A 15,519-nucleotide genomic window follows, 5' to 3' on the forward strand; every position below is an offset into this window, starting at 1 on the left:
CAGAGGCTGTGCTTTGGACTACGTGTAGTCCTGACCCCGAACGGTATTTTCACCGAAGATTTCTGGCCTCCACTCCACGAGTGCTCCGTGGGCTGGTACTTTGAAATTCAGATCGAGGTCCCTTTGCGCTCCTTGGTCCGTTGGCCTGTGGGTCCAAGCGAGGGTCACCTTGAATATCCTTGGGCTTCCCTGGTGGCTCCAGATGTGCTCTGACTCCCCATTGGTTGGAGTCTCTCCAGGACCATGCTGGTCCTCACCGTAACGGGTTTCCTCTGCCTGCGTGGGTTGCCGTTGCCAAGGCTTGTTGGTGTTCAATCCGGACACTGACCCCCCCCCACCCCAAGCACTCTACATCATTCATGGGACAGGTCACCTACGAACTTTGGTAGTCGTCGACGTCTCCTGGTCCCCGTGGCTGCAGTGTCAAGCATCCTATCTTCGCACTTGAAGCACTCGACATCGGTGGGCATTTGTCTACCGAGCCCCTGGTCACCCTGAAGTGACCAAGACTCTGTCCCCTCTGCTTTCAGGTTCTTCTCACCTCAGATCCAGGCTTGGATTGCACCGGACACATTTCATCTTCCCGGCAGCAGCACTTCTTCACATCACTCCATTGAAATCGACGAGGTTTTCCAACAACACTTTACCCCTATGCACCAGACTCCTCTGGTATAGGTAACACGGGTACCTTGGTACTCACAATGGTGCTGGCCTTAGAACCTTCTATGTTCCAAAGGGTTTGCTTTAAGTCCTCTCCGAAGTGTCCTTAAACTGTCATTTTCCAACCGCAACTCTCACAGAATTGTACGGAGCTCGCGTCTGTGTTCCCACACTGCACCCGTCCTCCGTGGGCTCCCTGTATCACTCCTTTGGGTGGTTCCTTGGGGTCCCAGTGATTCTACGTGCTCTAGGCACTGTGTCTAGTGAAGTCGTTTTGTTATATCATTTTTTTAGTATATGGTTCGTTTTCCCCCTGGAGCCCGCTGTGTATTGTGCTATTTATTGTCGTTCTATTGATTAAGTATTGTGTGTCTTGTGCTCTAATCTCAAAGATGTTAGCAGAGAGTGTTTAGTAATAAATACATATTTTTAATATAACACTTATGTGGTTCTCCTTTCATTTGGCCATTCAGGAGGTTCTTATCTGGTAAAACAAGCTGCTTTACATTCCTTCAAAGACTTAGCCTGAAGGCTGATCTCCATAGCTACCACTAGGATTGCTTTCATAAAGGTTATCTTTAACCTAATCACCATAAGGGTCGTTTGGACTGGTACAGGGTGCCCACTTTAATTAGTGGACAGCATATACCAGTCCAACTTCTCACATTCACTAACACGTCTTTGTGATGTGATGGCTACCAGAAAAGCTACCTTCCAAGAAAGAAACTTTAAGGGACATTACAGCAGAGGGTCAAAGGAGGGACCCATAAGCCTTGTGAGGACAACTGCAAGTCCTAGCCAAATAGAAGTGAAAGCTAAACTACCTGTTTGGAGGTGAAGAAGATAACAAAATGTTCTGATCAGTGGCTGCCAGAGGATCAATATAGTTTGAGACAGTAACAGACAATTCTCTTCCATTTAGCAGCATAGCAGCCACCAGTAGTTGACCTGCATGTTTCTTTAAGAATGTTCACACATTCTGAGGGTAGATTGAGATAGCCATATTCTAAGACCTCAGGAGCCAAATGGCAAGGTTGAGACTCTTGGGGTCAGGGTGTCCGATTTCTCCATGGGTCTGCGTGAAAGGTCTGGCCTGCTGGGCACCCTCTCATGCAGAACCACTGAATGTTCAAGGCGAGTGGTGAACTATGGTTGTATGGCCCAGGTGGGAGCTACTAGCATGAGGGAGATAGGTCTCCGCTTCCGAACCAGAAATGGAATGAGGGGGAGATGTGGAAAAGCATAGTCAAATATCCCTGATTAGTTCATCCATAGTGCATTGCCGATGGAGTGTCTGGGTGGTAATCTGGAGGTTAAGTTTGGGTATTTTCCATTTTTTGCTGTGGCAAAAAGGTCCACATCCGGAAACCCCCATCGCTGGAAGTAGCGAAGAAGGACTGCCAGGTGGAGGTCCCACTTGTGGACTTATTGCCGCATCCTGCTGAGAAGGTCGGCAAATTTGTTGTTTACTCCCGGTATGTATTCCGTCAACAGGTGGATCCTGTGGTGGAGAATCCATTGACAGATGGGCTGAGCTAACTGAGAAAGCGGAGGGGAGCAGATGCTCTGCTGCTTCTGAATGTAGTACATGGCTGTCATGTTGTCTGTCAGAGCAAATACTACCTTGCTCACTATGCGGAGAAGGAAGGCCATGAGGGCAAGATGGACAGCTAGTAGTTCCACATAGTAGACGTGGAGGTCTCTGTGAGTGGGCCCCCCACTGATCCTAGACAGTCAGATTTTGTAAGTACTCCCCCCACCCAGTGAGGGATGTGTTCATTGTGACAGTGATCTGAGGAACTGGGTTGAGAAAGGGCTGCCCGTAGCAAGTTGTGGGTGTTACACCATTCCAGAGAGTGATAGGTGTGGGGGGTGATCAACACTATCTTCCCAATGATCCTCCTTTTGAAACCATTGCTGTGTTACGCATTCCTGCAGCACACACATGTGCAATCTTGCATGGGGTACTATGGCGCTGCAGGAGGCCATCATCCTTGGCATGACTGCCATCACTGTTACCTGTTGAATTGGTGAAAAAAGCGCCAACAAGGCTTTGAAATCCTAGTCTTGCCGGACTGGGATATGCCTTGCTGACCACTGCACGGAGGATAGCTACAAGATACGGTTGAACTTGAAGGGCCTGGAGATGGGACTTCACAGCATTGATGGTGAAGCCCAATTTGTGCAGATGTTCTATTGTGGCTTGAGTGAGTGCATGACACTGTAGTCAAGTTGCGCTCTTATCAGCCAATAGTCCAGCTATGAAAAAACATGGGTGCCCTGTCTTTGCAGATGCGCTTCAAACTACTGCACAACATTTTGTAAAGATTCTGGGTGCGGCAGCGACCACGAAAAGCAACAACAAACTGGTACTGATGCCCACAAACCAGAGAGAACGTCAATGCCCCAGATGAGTCGGAATGTGGAAGTAGGCATCTTTGAAGTCAAGTGCCACCATAAAGTTGCTTTGCTGCAACAGAGGTATGACATCCTGAAGGGTGATCATATGGAAAGGTTCTGATAAACTGTACTCCTTTAGGGGGTCTAATGTCCAGAATGAACCTGGGGGTGGAATGAGGAAGAGGAGAGACTATATTCCCTGAGCCTTGTAGGTATTGTGGGACAGGTTCTATGGGCTCCCTTGAGGATGAGCGCTTGAACCTCTACCTGAAACAAATGGTGTTCCTGGGAAATGGTATGACTTCAGGGTTGTATGTTTTTAGGTGCGCAGGAGAGCTCTAGGGGGCAACAGAGTTGGATGATGTCTAACAACCACTTGCCTGAACTGAAGTGTTGCCAAGCGGGCAAGAACACCTGCAGCAATCCCCCAACATGTGTTGTGTGATTGGGGTGGGGGAAGGAGTGTGTCAAGAGTCTTACTTGAAGTTTCCAGATACTTCACAGGAGCAGAACGATGACCTTACCGAATGCCCCTCCGAGCTTCCCTCCACGCTCCCAAGAATATTTCTTAGAGAGGATGAAGAAACTCCCAGGGGGAAAAGGGGGATGGGACAGAGAAGAGCGCCTCGTCTTCTATCTTGGGTGTCTGGTCTGCACCACAACTTCTAGTGGTATTGCTTTTTTCAGTAAATTGACACTGCAATGTAGGTTCAAACAATAATTTAAACTGTGCTTTTCAAGCTTTCTGATCCTAGTTTTCCTCCTTAAATACCCTTTTTAGACTGGTCTAGAGCCTCTCTTCTATGGTCTTTAGGATGTGCTTTCCTCAGTTTAACACCTTCAAAACAAATGACAAACCCTTAAAACTAGGCAGTTCTAATTGTTAGTGTATTTTCTCTGAATTTAACTTGACATACCCTTTAGACTGGACTGAGCGCATCTTGTGTTTTTGTTAGAACGTAGTATTCTTGCTAAATAAACAAACTCAATGTCTAACTCTCTTTTAAATGTCTATAGAGAGCTAATCCTGCTTATTAACTAAACATTTCTTTTATTTCTTTTTACAGGAACTTAGAACGTGAGGTGGAAATAAACACAAAGATTCTGTGGCGAGTATTTTTGGTATGAGAAAAACTAACTCAAAATGAAGTCTCATTAACTAAATATTCTCTCACCTCCTTTTTCAGAAGCCTCAGGGAAACGGTAAAGGCTGTTGCTGTCACAAGAATGCCTGGTAAGTATCTCTCAATACAATTCTCTTTTTAAATGAATTCTTAGGTACTTGTGTTACAGGAAACTCTCGCTTGAATACTTTTTCTCAGAAACTGCTTGCAAGGTCACTGGGTCACAGAAGACTTGCTCTGCCCGTCGCACTGTGTTTCCTAAAACTGCCGACGAAAAACGCTACGAAATTCTAGAACTATCCTGACACTAACAAGGACGACGCAGAAATGCGGTTTCCTCTCGAACGCCCAAAGTGAAGTGCAACAGCTGCGGGGGAGCGCAAGTCTAGCTCGCGCTCACTGCAGGAAGGCTGAAGCGCTGACCTCAGCGCTTTCAGCCATCTTAGAGGTGCGTAATTGCCATAACTCTGACCAAGACAAATGATGACCTCCTCTTTTAAAGGTAGAGATGGCCCCCACTAGATTAACCTTTTGAAGTCTTTTAATTTGATTCCTGACAGAGTGGTAGGTCTCAGTTTGACTCCGATCCTGATCATTGCTGGTGCCTGAGCATTTGCCCTCTTACGAGTGGTATGAACTACTAGGGAATCTTGCTTCTATATGTAGAGGGTCTAAAAGGGAGGCCTTATATATTATTTTTCAACCTCTGGGGTAATGACTTGAGCATGAACCGGCTCATTGAAAATATCAGGTGCCGGTTTGAGCACCCCCTTTAGCATAGGCAGATATAGCAGGGAGAGATGTGCAGAGAACCGAGGCTCAAAGAGGAAGTCCTCCTCAACGGGCTCCTTATACAGCTCTATGTTGTGATAAGCAGCTGGCCAACAAAAATATGGCAAGAGGAAGAATCATCTAGTGGTGAATGTGGGGCAGGGTAGAGGTTGGGATCAGTATCCACAGGTCCCAAGGGTTTCCCTCTAGAGGTACACCATAAGCGTCCCTCCCCCCAGCATCTTCCCCTGTGTCAGTGTGGTGACCCCAGTGGAGAGTAAGATAGTATGGCTGGTAAAGAAGATGGGGCTAGAGGTCTGGGTGGAGTACAAGAGGGTGGAGGCAACCCGGTGTCCAGAACAGGACGAGTAGCTTTTTCTTATTTTATCCACTGCTTTGGAAGAGGACAGGGCTTCAGAGCTGCTTTAAAACTGAGCTGTCTCTTGGAAGGTCTTAGATCTGGCATCGGAATGTGGCCCATTTGAGGGTGGATGACAATTAGTTTTTTTTTGGGACATCAAGGTGCTCTTCTAACTTCTGGGGGACAGAGTCAACTGGTTCGTGGGCTGATCTTCTGATTGGAGCCATGTGTTACGGCACCAAAATTGACTTGTGATTAAAGACAGACTATTTCGGAATCGACTGTCGGGTCAGGGCCAAGCCAGGAGCAGGCTGCACTAAAGGTTCCGGTTTTAAGATTTTATTTGGTGCCAAGCTGCCACTTGGCATGGTAGCCAAAGTTGACTGTCTGTCCGGACCATGGCCTGATAGCAGTGATAGTCCAGAAGCCTGCTTCTGTGGGTCAGAAGCTGAGTGGTGTCGAGGGGGAGCTGTATTCCAGATCTGTTGAGCCAGCGGGAGATCTTGAATATCTAGATCAGAGCCAGTACTTTCTTCAGGTGCGAAAGCCTCCTCATCAGTGACCAAAGGCTCCAGTGATGTTCCCCTTCAAGGTCCTGGATGCATACGAGGTCGGGGGTATTTTCTGTGCTCCTGCGCAACATCTCGAGGTGATGGGCTCAGTGGTCTTGAAGGGTCTTTTTCGGTCGAAAGGATTGACATGTTGAGAGTAGACCACACTGACGAAAAAAGGCCCGGACGGGTGAGGCTTGGCCAGGGACTGGAGTCACCGGCAGATTGCTCTGAAAGGCAACTAGAAACGCCGACCCAATATGCAAGAAAGGGGACAATGCGATCATAAACTATGCCGATGGAGAGACATGGAACAAGAAACCTAACAACGATCACAGTGATGGAGTTGATTGGAAGCATGAAAGTGCATGTCAGTACCAGTTAGCTGAAAAAAACAATCTAACAATAGAGCCTATGACCATGCACATTGCAAACAAGAGGTGGAGTCACACTACCTCATGACTTGAGAAGAATTCTTTGAAGCAAATCGACTTGCACACATCCAAGTCCAACACTACTGGCAGGAGTATGCACAGCATGTGTATCTACAGCCATACATACCTCGAACATGGGCCTTTAAGCCCCTGTTAAGGCTGCACTAGACAGCCATAACTAGCATGCAGTACAACTCTCACTTCTGAGCCACTGTACCACTGCACCTGCTACATCAATGACAGCTACGTTCTGTTTGTGGAAAACAATGATATTTAAGGTATTTTCAAGCTTCTTTGGTTGTGAATCACACCGAGGTCACGTACTGGATTCATGCTTAATAATGATACGCATGATAAACTCTGGTTTAAAATGAGATTTGTAGGAGATGACCTCTGACACCACAACCAAACAGTATACTATAACACATTGCTTGAAGTACTGTACTACTACACAAAAGTTCAGGTATAAGAGACACACAAACATCTCTGTTTTCTTGCTGGACAAGTTGAGATTTGGCAGGCTCTAAAGTTTGGATAACAGATCTCAATGCAACCACTTCATTTCTAATTTTGAAATTAACACAAGTGGAGGAAAGAAAAATCTGGCAGATAAAGATCCTCACCATCATCTGAACACTCGAACTGGACTTCCTTTTCTGAATTGACCAGTCAGAGAGAAAGAAGGAGAAGAAAATGTGACTGTGTGGGTTTGAAACATCATCGCACTGAGTATATACAGTAGTAATTTTATTTTAAGAGAAAAAAACCTTATGTAAGGTGGAGGGGGAAGAACGATAAATGGTTTGTGGTAAGGAGGGATTGAAAAACGGCTGGTGCTGAAAAGAGTGAGTAAATCCAAACTCCACACAAGAAAAAAATCCTTTAGGGTGACAAAATAATAAAGGAAAAATACAAGTTATGCAAATTGGATAAAATCAGTGAAAACAATTTCAAAAACCTTAATACACCACTCAGCTCAAATGATACATCTTTCTTAAAATGGGGATTTTCACACCATGCCACTCAGACTTGGCAAATACTCCATTACTTAATTTCCTTCTGATACAGCTCAGATGGTTTTAGTTGCTATGGCTTATGAATCAAGCAGTACTAAAAGATTTAAATACTTTGAAAACAAGCAGACTATGCAAAGTGAAGAGGGTAGGATAGCAGAGTTCTCCACATGCAAAGAGTAATCTGTGGAAGAAAAGGTTACAGGAACAACCATATAACAAGGAATCAACAGCTAAATGCATGGAAAACGTTTGAGGGTGAAATAGTCCTCTCCATTCCGCTCTTAATATTTACTAAAAACAAAGCACAATAAATCCAGAAGGCGAGGCACCACCAGCATTCTGAAATCGAAAAGGAAAGAGTGGCATTCTGGAAAGACAGACCAGATGAGGTTTGAATGGGAAATGAAAGGTTTACAAAGAATAAGCATTGTGGGAGTTGGTTCTCCAATTAATACAGTATATGTATAATATAGTGGAAGGTCATTTTGTAGCCTGAAAACAGTGCGCATGAGGGATTATAACCTGCAACAGTATTTGAATGAGGTCTCTGCTAGTCTACACTCATCAGTCGAATATCATCTTATGTATACTGAGGACTGGCAGAGAACTGAGCAGATCATTTTGTTTACAGATAGCCTTCAGGCCTTCTAGCTTTACAGCAACCAAAATGTCAGGCATACCAAGGAAATATCTATGATAACAGCCAGTGATTAATCTTAGTAGCGAAGAGCTTCAACAAAGACATGCCTGTGCTATAACAGGACTTAAATGACTTGCCAGCATGTGAGTTGTGAGAAGGGAAGGTAGGCAGCAGCACACCACATATTTGTAGAGGAGACATGCATCCAGAACTATGCAGAGAGAGAACTGTTATTAGAAACTTTACACTGAATGGTAGATACTTAACCATGTCATCCTTAAATGAAACCAATATTTTAGGTTGTTTGAAAGACAAATGCTTTTTTTTTTGCCGAATTTGTAGCTCACCCTTATTACAGCATCAATTTCAACAACTACTCTTGTATACTCAAAACTTGAAATAAGAAACTTTGACAAGTTAAGGTGAAATTAGCAGAATCCTGAATAGCAAACATGTGCATATAGTCCATATGTGGACCATTATGAGGCCAACATACAAAGAGAAACTGGTAATACTTTACCAATTAAATAATGTATCTGTCGGGAATCAATCTGTGCAGCTATAACAGAGAGGTCAGTCTGAACAGGAACTGCATCTGAGCTTTGGTTATTACTAGAACTCCACTCTGTGCTTCAATACAGAAAAAGGGCATTCTTTCACTTGGCTTACAGTCACCTTAACCTCTTGATCATGGAAAGGTCATTTCACAACAATTTGGCAGTTCATCTACTAAATATGGCGACAAGAATATCATAGGACTCATTCCTCACAGTAAATCACTGGTTTGCCTTCATTTATTGTTCCAACCTAAAGTTATTTTAAGTGAAACCGAGACAGCACTTTGATATTTCCGATTTGAAAAAAGTAAGGTAAAATCTTTAAGTACTAGAAGGAAACTTGGAACTCTTGTCTATTAATGACTAGATGGACAGCTCGCAATGTTTTCAACATTTCATTGGATTTTATGAGTGTGAGCTCTTGCAAAGCATTTTACTCAAAAAACGGCTCACTACAATGAGTTTGGCCTAAAAGTGTAACCATGTGAATTAGAACATTGCCATTAAGAACCTAGTTAGGAATGTAGAATACATATCCCACTGCATTAAACCCAATGAGCTCTTTCTTGAGCCAATTCATGGGTCATCTGCTCAGCTGCAAAGTTTACGCAGTAGGATTTGGTTCTGAACCAACCGAGAAAGCACTGAGGAAAAAAAAAAGTCATTTTGTTTACTTCAGGGTAAAATAAAAATAAAATCCTTAGGACTGGAAATGCCCATCAGCTTGCAGCAGTAATATTTTGAAGACATTGTGAAGTAGGTTATGTCACTGAATCATGAAGTATAAATAGCACAAATTCATAAGGAGACACCCAAAAGTAGTATGTTGGTATAACTGGAAGCCAGCAGCCCACCAACACAAGGGGTGTGGAGAGCACAGCAGAAACTCTAGTTACTGTACTGGTAGGATCCCTAATCACAAAGAAGTGACAACTGGCAATGTTATCAATAAAAATTGAAAGGGCTGCATGCAGCACGGGAATGCTGCAGCCCAGCCAGGGCAATGCATAGCATGAATCCGTGCCCACAACAACCTTTATCAAATTTAACCAGTCCAGTAGATTTACAAGCAATTTAGCTAATTTAAGAATTGAGTGATCCCCATTAGACAAGCTAGTGCCTATTAGAGGGGTGTGACCAATGCGATTTATTGGGCATTGGGAGGGGGTGGTTCCTGTTGGGGATATTTTTGGGGGACACAGATTTGGAGTGGCTCCTAAGTCAGTTGTACATATCCTTAGATGGAGCTCGATTTCTATTCAGCTGTGTATCAAGAAGGAGCTGGCTTTTTTCATTAACCACTGCTGAATTAAGTGATAAATATGTGTAAGACAAATCACTCATTTCCTCATCGGTTAAAAAAACTAAAGTGGTAAACCGATCAGAAACTGTAAAAACCCTTAAACACTAGTGTAAAGGTTGCTTTTGAAAGGAAAAATAGACTACCCTCCTCTGTGATATTCCTAAATGATGGACTTCAACCACCGGAACACATTTCAGTGTCACATATGACCACTTCTTGATAAATGATGATAAAAGCTCCTTCATGAGATGTTGTCACAACCCCTAATAATTAATTACTGAAAAGTTACACCTGTCCAAAGAAGAAAACTTGTCAGTAAACATGACTAAGTGTGATGGGCAGGCTGTTTAAGTACTTGAAGGGCGCTCAACACACAGGAGTTGAAGCGTTACTCTCCTTAGAGCTCATGTCTCAAACAGGGTATGAATGGTTTACATTTTCTTCTCCTTCAAGACAATAACAGGCAGTTTTATACACCTTTTGGCAGTGTCTTGGTTGCAGAAACTGTAGATGAGGATCAGTCTAGTGTGTCCATCAATATTGGTGGAAAAAGGCAATGCCCCACAGGGACTGATTTAACCAGAAGCAAGGCAGACTAATGCCTCTACTTAGTAAATTACAGCACTCCTTCAGACCCATTTGTTGCAGTAAATTGTGCTCATTGAAATAACTTATGCTCATGCCTGTTTCCCATATGAAGATACCAAAAGGCCAGATAATGCTGAGGTAAGTGAACTTTGCAATACAGAGGTGGCAAACAGTAAAGGTGTTAGATAGAAAAACTTGGACATCGTGGTAATATTGGTGGAAGAGGTGTAGATTGTCTTAATACCAGCTGAAATTCCAGCATAGATCCTTTTTTTACATGTTGTCTTATAGCATGGGGCTTAGCACTCTATGCAGGGTCACCCCTAAACCTTTTGCGTTGAGCCCTCCTGTTTTCTGAATCAGTTTTTGTTGGCTTTCGGACTCTGTACACTTTACCACTGCTAACCTGTACTAAAGTGCTCATCCTCTCTCCTTTATACATGATAAAATTGGCTTACATCCTATCGGTACATTTAATTCACCTGTAAATACCTAGTAAAGCTGTACTACATTTACTCAGGGCCTGTAAATTAAATGGTACTAGTGGGCCTACAGAACTTATTGTGCCACCCACTTACGTAGCCTTTTAAAACATATCTCAGGCCGGTCATTGCAGTCTGTGTGTGCAGCTTTTGACATTCAACTTTGACCTGGCAACAAACTATTTGCCATGCTTAAATCTTCCTTTTTAATACATATAAGTCACTCCTATGGTACGCCTCAAACAGCCCTCAATGCAGGGTGCATAATATTTTAAAAGTTGGACATATAATTTTAGGATTTTAGATGTCCAGGCAGTGAAAAACTAGTTTTTCACTCCAATAGGATAACAATGGGTTACATGATTACACTTAATAAGTGATAACTTTAGATTAGGATCAGGTAGGAAAGTCATGTTTGGGGTGTGAGGACCTGTAATTTCAAACCCTCTTTTACGGTAAAGTCCGATTTTAAGACAATTCTGAAAAAGCACTTTTAGAAAGTTGGCGTTTTCTTCTGACCATTTGATGCCCACAGCCTGTTCCTGGGTCACATGACTAGGTGCAGTTGGACTATGTGTATTACTCCCGGACAGCATCACAATAGAGTCTGAGTGCTGGAAGGATGAGCAATGCAGACATAATGGGGGGGGGGGGGGGGGGGGGAGAGGAGCACCTGTAACCAACGGCACTTGCACTTCGAAGGCACGGGCCCAGCTCCAACACAAAGGACTTCACAGTAGGCTACTGTACCCCCAGACAGACTGACCAGGGCAGGGAGGCAGGAAATTCCACACACTTGTGTAGGGGTTAGCTGCTGAAGTTTCTCCCATTTCAAAGTGGGCACCAGGTATAACAAGCATTGGCATAGCCAATAGGTCTCGCCTTTGGGACCTTGTAAGTGTTTAGCCATACAACAGTTGCATAACTAAATACTTATAAGGTCCCAAAAGCGAGACCTATTGGCTATGCCAAGCGGCCGTGCAGCCGCGAAAGTGATCGCGATCAAACATCAAAGCGGCTGTGCGGCCGCGAAAGTGAAAGTAAAACGCGGTAAAGCGCCGCGCGTGCCCGCGCACATGCACTGTAGCTCTAGGCTGGCCTGGTAGCACTTTTTGGAGCCCTCTCAATAAGTCTCGCCAGACCAGTGCATTCGCTGGGTCAGGCGAGACCTAAAAAGGAGCCTCTCTGGCACACTTGAGTACACTCCTGGACCTGTGGATACTACAGTAAGTAGGCTGGTGAGGCCTGCCCTGCTTGCTGAGAAGGAATACTCGACCTGCACCCTTCATTCCAGAGTGAAGCAACACCGAGGGACAGCTGACTGACTCTGTTCTGAGCTACAGGGACACAACAAGCTCCAGTGGCCCCCTTCTGCAACTGCCCAGCTAACCTGCTACAACTGGGCCTGCCTGAGCCATGCTGGCCGGTGTCAGATTGAGTTCCCACTCCCAAACAGGTGACTTCTAGGTCCAAGACCTTTGTTGTGGCATCAGTTGAGCTCCTCCTTGAAGAAAGGAAGAAATCCTGAAGTTTTGGGCGGTTCGCAACTGTGCACAGGCCCATTAACATCAAGGTCTTGCCGCCCGCACTGACAGCTAAGGTTAAGCTCCGGTGAACTAGACTCTTCCCGCTACTGGGGTTGCCAGTGATGACTGGCAAGAAAAGATCTACATTTCAAGCTGCTGCATCGACCGCTCGCGGTGACCGGAGAAACAAATCTCCAACAACACCCGTTCACAATGCCTGACCAGATCTACTCGCTACAGCAACGACCATTTGCAGCGCTCTTTCTGCTCCTCTCAGCATCCTTCACCATGAATAGAACTCTTCGAGCTGGAATTTATAAGTTAACTTTTTCAACTGGACTAATCTGGTCCCTGTATTTATCCCAAACACGGTCAGCCTGAACTTATGACTTTCACCTGGTCTTGCATGACCAGATTACCATTAAGTGGTGTTCTGTGCTTTTAGGCCCTGTGCCAACCTTACATCTCTGAAATTGCACATTTCTGGTTCTACTGCACTTTATCACCATTCAAGTGCTGTATAAATACTTTACACATTGCCTCTAAGTTACGCCTGACTTCCTTTGTACTAAGCTGCTAGAGAGTTAAGCTCAAGTTAATTAAGTCACTTTTTGTGATTCATCCTGATGAGAACTGTAGTTGCTGCTTGAGTAGGGTTTCACCCCTCCCCAAAACAACAACTCACTTCTCACGTACAGTAAACTGAATGTAGGATGGGATGAAAATTTATATAGCGCACTAAAACCAAATGGTATCAAAGCGCTGGTCGAGACGAAAGAGACTAGCACCAACCAGCTAAGAGGCAAAGGGCCAGGTCTTTAACATCTTCCTAAAGGACAGAATAATGGAACATGATTTCATTAAGCATGCAGGGAGAATGCCTTTGTGACAAACAGTGCAGAGCACTGTAAAACACAAAAGGGTTTTTAAACTGATGGTGGAAAAAATACCTTTTATCAAGGATAGGGAAAGTATGCAGACAGCAATATTTAGCAATAACACCAATAACTTTTGGCATAAAAATGTCCCTTTTAAATATACCTCTGGCACCAGGAATACTAGCCACTATGTAGAATGGCCATTTTAGAGGGTTTCCCAAGACTGTAAATCTGAATTAGTCACATACAGCATGAATGATAAAGGAAGATTGCAGGCCTCTAGCTTCCTTTTAGGATGTATAAGTCACTATTATCATAAAGGCACGCAAGGCTGATGGCCGCAACATTCTACCCCTTGATTTCAATGCAGTTATCATGGAATTTATTCCAGCCTCCTTGACCACCTTATGTAGTGCAGTGGTGAAAGAGGGCATCACAACTAAGGTCAGCTTTGACATAAGGCCTTTTTAAATTAATTTCTAAGAAGAGCTACAAACTCGATTTAGTGTCAAACTACCCACTGTCAACATCAATGCTAGATCTGAGCTATTGGGGTGGTTATTTTAAACAGCAAACCTGGATGCAGGAAACCATAATTAACACACAACTTCAAGTGGGTTTCAAGGCTGGAAATGGTATGACCAAATAATTGTTTAATCGTTCTTACTTTAAAAATTAAGGCTGCACTTAAAAGATTAAGACCATCTAGGAGTTCACAGCTCTCCATTTATTAGAGTTAAAGCAATAGAGACATTGTCAGCCTAAAGGGTTACCTTACCGATACTTTTTAAAGCCAACATAGTGATGTGTCAGGGATGTGGGCTAGTCACCTGTTTAATTATAGTGGTAATATTACTTACTATAAAATGTGATATCCTAAAGACACATAGGAAGGCTATTTTCCAACATGCTTACCAACAATGTGATAATATTGGCAAACAATAAGTAGTCTACACTTACTCCTAAATGTATTTTTATAGTTCTGTACTGCAAAAGAGTCCATTAGGAATGGCTCAACATGCATCACATGGTAGCAAATACAACTTCGAATGTCAGGAAGTGTTTCCATGTATACCAAGAGAAGCTGGAAACTGTTAAGCCATTTAACTATCTTCATTGATGCTTTACAAAGTTTTGAAACTAGATTAGCCAAATCAAATAAGGGGACACCAAACTAGTGCAAAACACCTTTGCTCTACTGTGCAGGCCTTTAAAAAGAGGCATCACATTATGGGGCTGCCTGGAGAGGGCTATGCAGTGTGCGCGCCCTATCCAGGTATTTGAAAATAAGGTTGTATGCACCTACTATGTGTTATATGACCGATATGCACCGAAGAATTTGCTTTGAGATAAGGAAACTATTTGATATGCCTTAATTATTTTGGATTTATGATTGTCAAATTGTTGACACTGTACAGCCATAAATTACAGTATATGCAGATTAGCTCTTTTTTTATATAGTCCACGAAAAATGCAATTTCTAAAATCAGAATCTTGAAATATTTATTAGACTGAGCAACAACGCAATCTTAGACAGTATTGTATTTGATAGAAGCAGCTCTTTGGCAGACTCAAAAATAGAGGTTTTAAAGCTTCACAGTTCAGGACAAAATGGACTTGATGAGTAGACCTAGAACCAGTCAGTAGCACCACACTCATTCACAGAATACTTTGTTGAAATCCTTAAAAGCTACCTTTAATGTAAATGACTATATGAATGAATTGCAGAACTCTACTGTAAAACCAAATGGATACGAAGATGTAGATACCCAGAATTAGTTCAGTGTGCCTGGTCATAACAAAATACATGCCCAGTGCCCTAAAACAGAGTCTTCAGTTGCCCAGCCGTCACCAGCCTCCCCTTTGTCACCTAAAGCTTTAGAGAAGGGCAGGCAGGACTGAAAAAACAGGAGACACAAGTTCTTATTTGGGGAATGCAGCACTGGTTTAAACTACTCCCCTGGCAGAGGTTGGGAATGAAAGATAGTTAAACAGGCTACACACAGCCTTTAAACAACTCATGAGCCAGCTTTGAGAAGTCTCTCTAGTCTCAACACTCACATGCATTTGTCCTGGTAAAAGCTCCCCTACTGCAGGCTGGCTTCATGGCAGGAGGGCTGAGGCAAAGTGGGAAACCATGAGCTCATTAGAGAAAGGAGCTTTGGAAACAAATTTGCCATTGAAAAATCTGAAGAGGCGGTGTGGCTTCCCTGTAAGGGAGTTTGTTG

The 15,519-nt window shown here is 43.6% G+C and overlaps 1 protein-coding gene across 27 annotated transcripts in view; it reads right to left on the reverse strand.

The window, feature by feature from the left end:
- CAMK2D (calcium/calmodulin dependent protein kinase II delta) overlaps positions 1–15,519 on the reverse strand; it is a 708,539-nt gene that overhangs the window by 203,525 nt on the left and 489,495 nt on the right. For 7 of the 27 annotated variants that reach the window (XM_085641457.1, XM_085641462.1, XM_085641454.1 and 4 more), the window contains exon 14: positions 6,925–6,957. The exons of the other annotated variants lie outside the window; for them this stretch is intronic. In XM_085641457.1, the coding sequence (XP_085497583.1) occupies positions 6,925–6,957 (33 nt within the window). The remainder of the gene's footprint in view (positions 1–6,924; positions 6,958–15,519) is intronic. 27 annotated transcript variants of the gene reach the window in all.

The sequence above is a fragment of the Triturus cristatus genome, chromosome 2_2 (assembly GCF_964204655.1).
Source record: "Triturus cristatus chromosome 2_2, aTriCri1.1, whole genome shotgun sequence".
Taxonomy (NCBI): domain Eukaryota; kingdom Metazoa; phylum Chordata; class Amphibia; order Caudata; family Salamandridae; genus Triturus; species Triturus cristatus.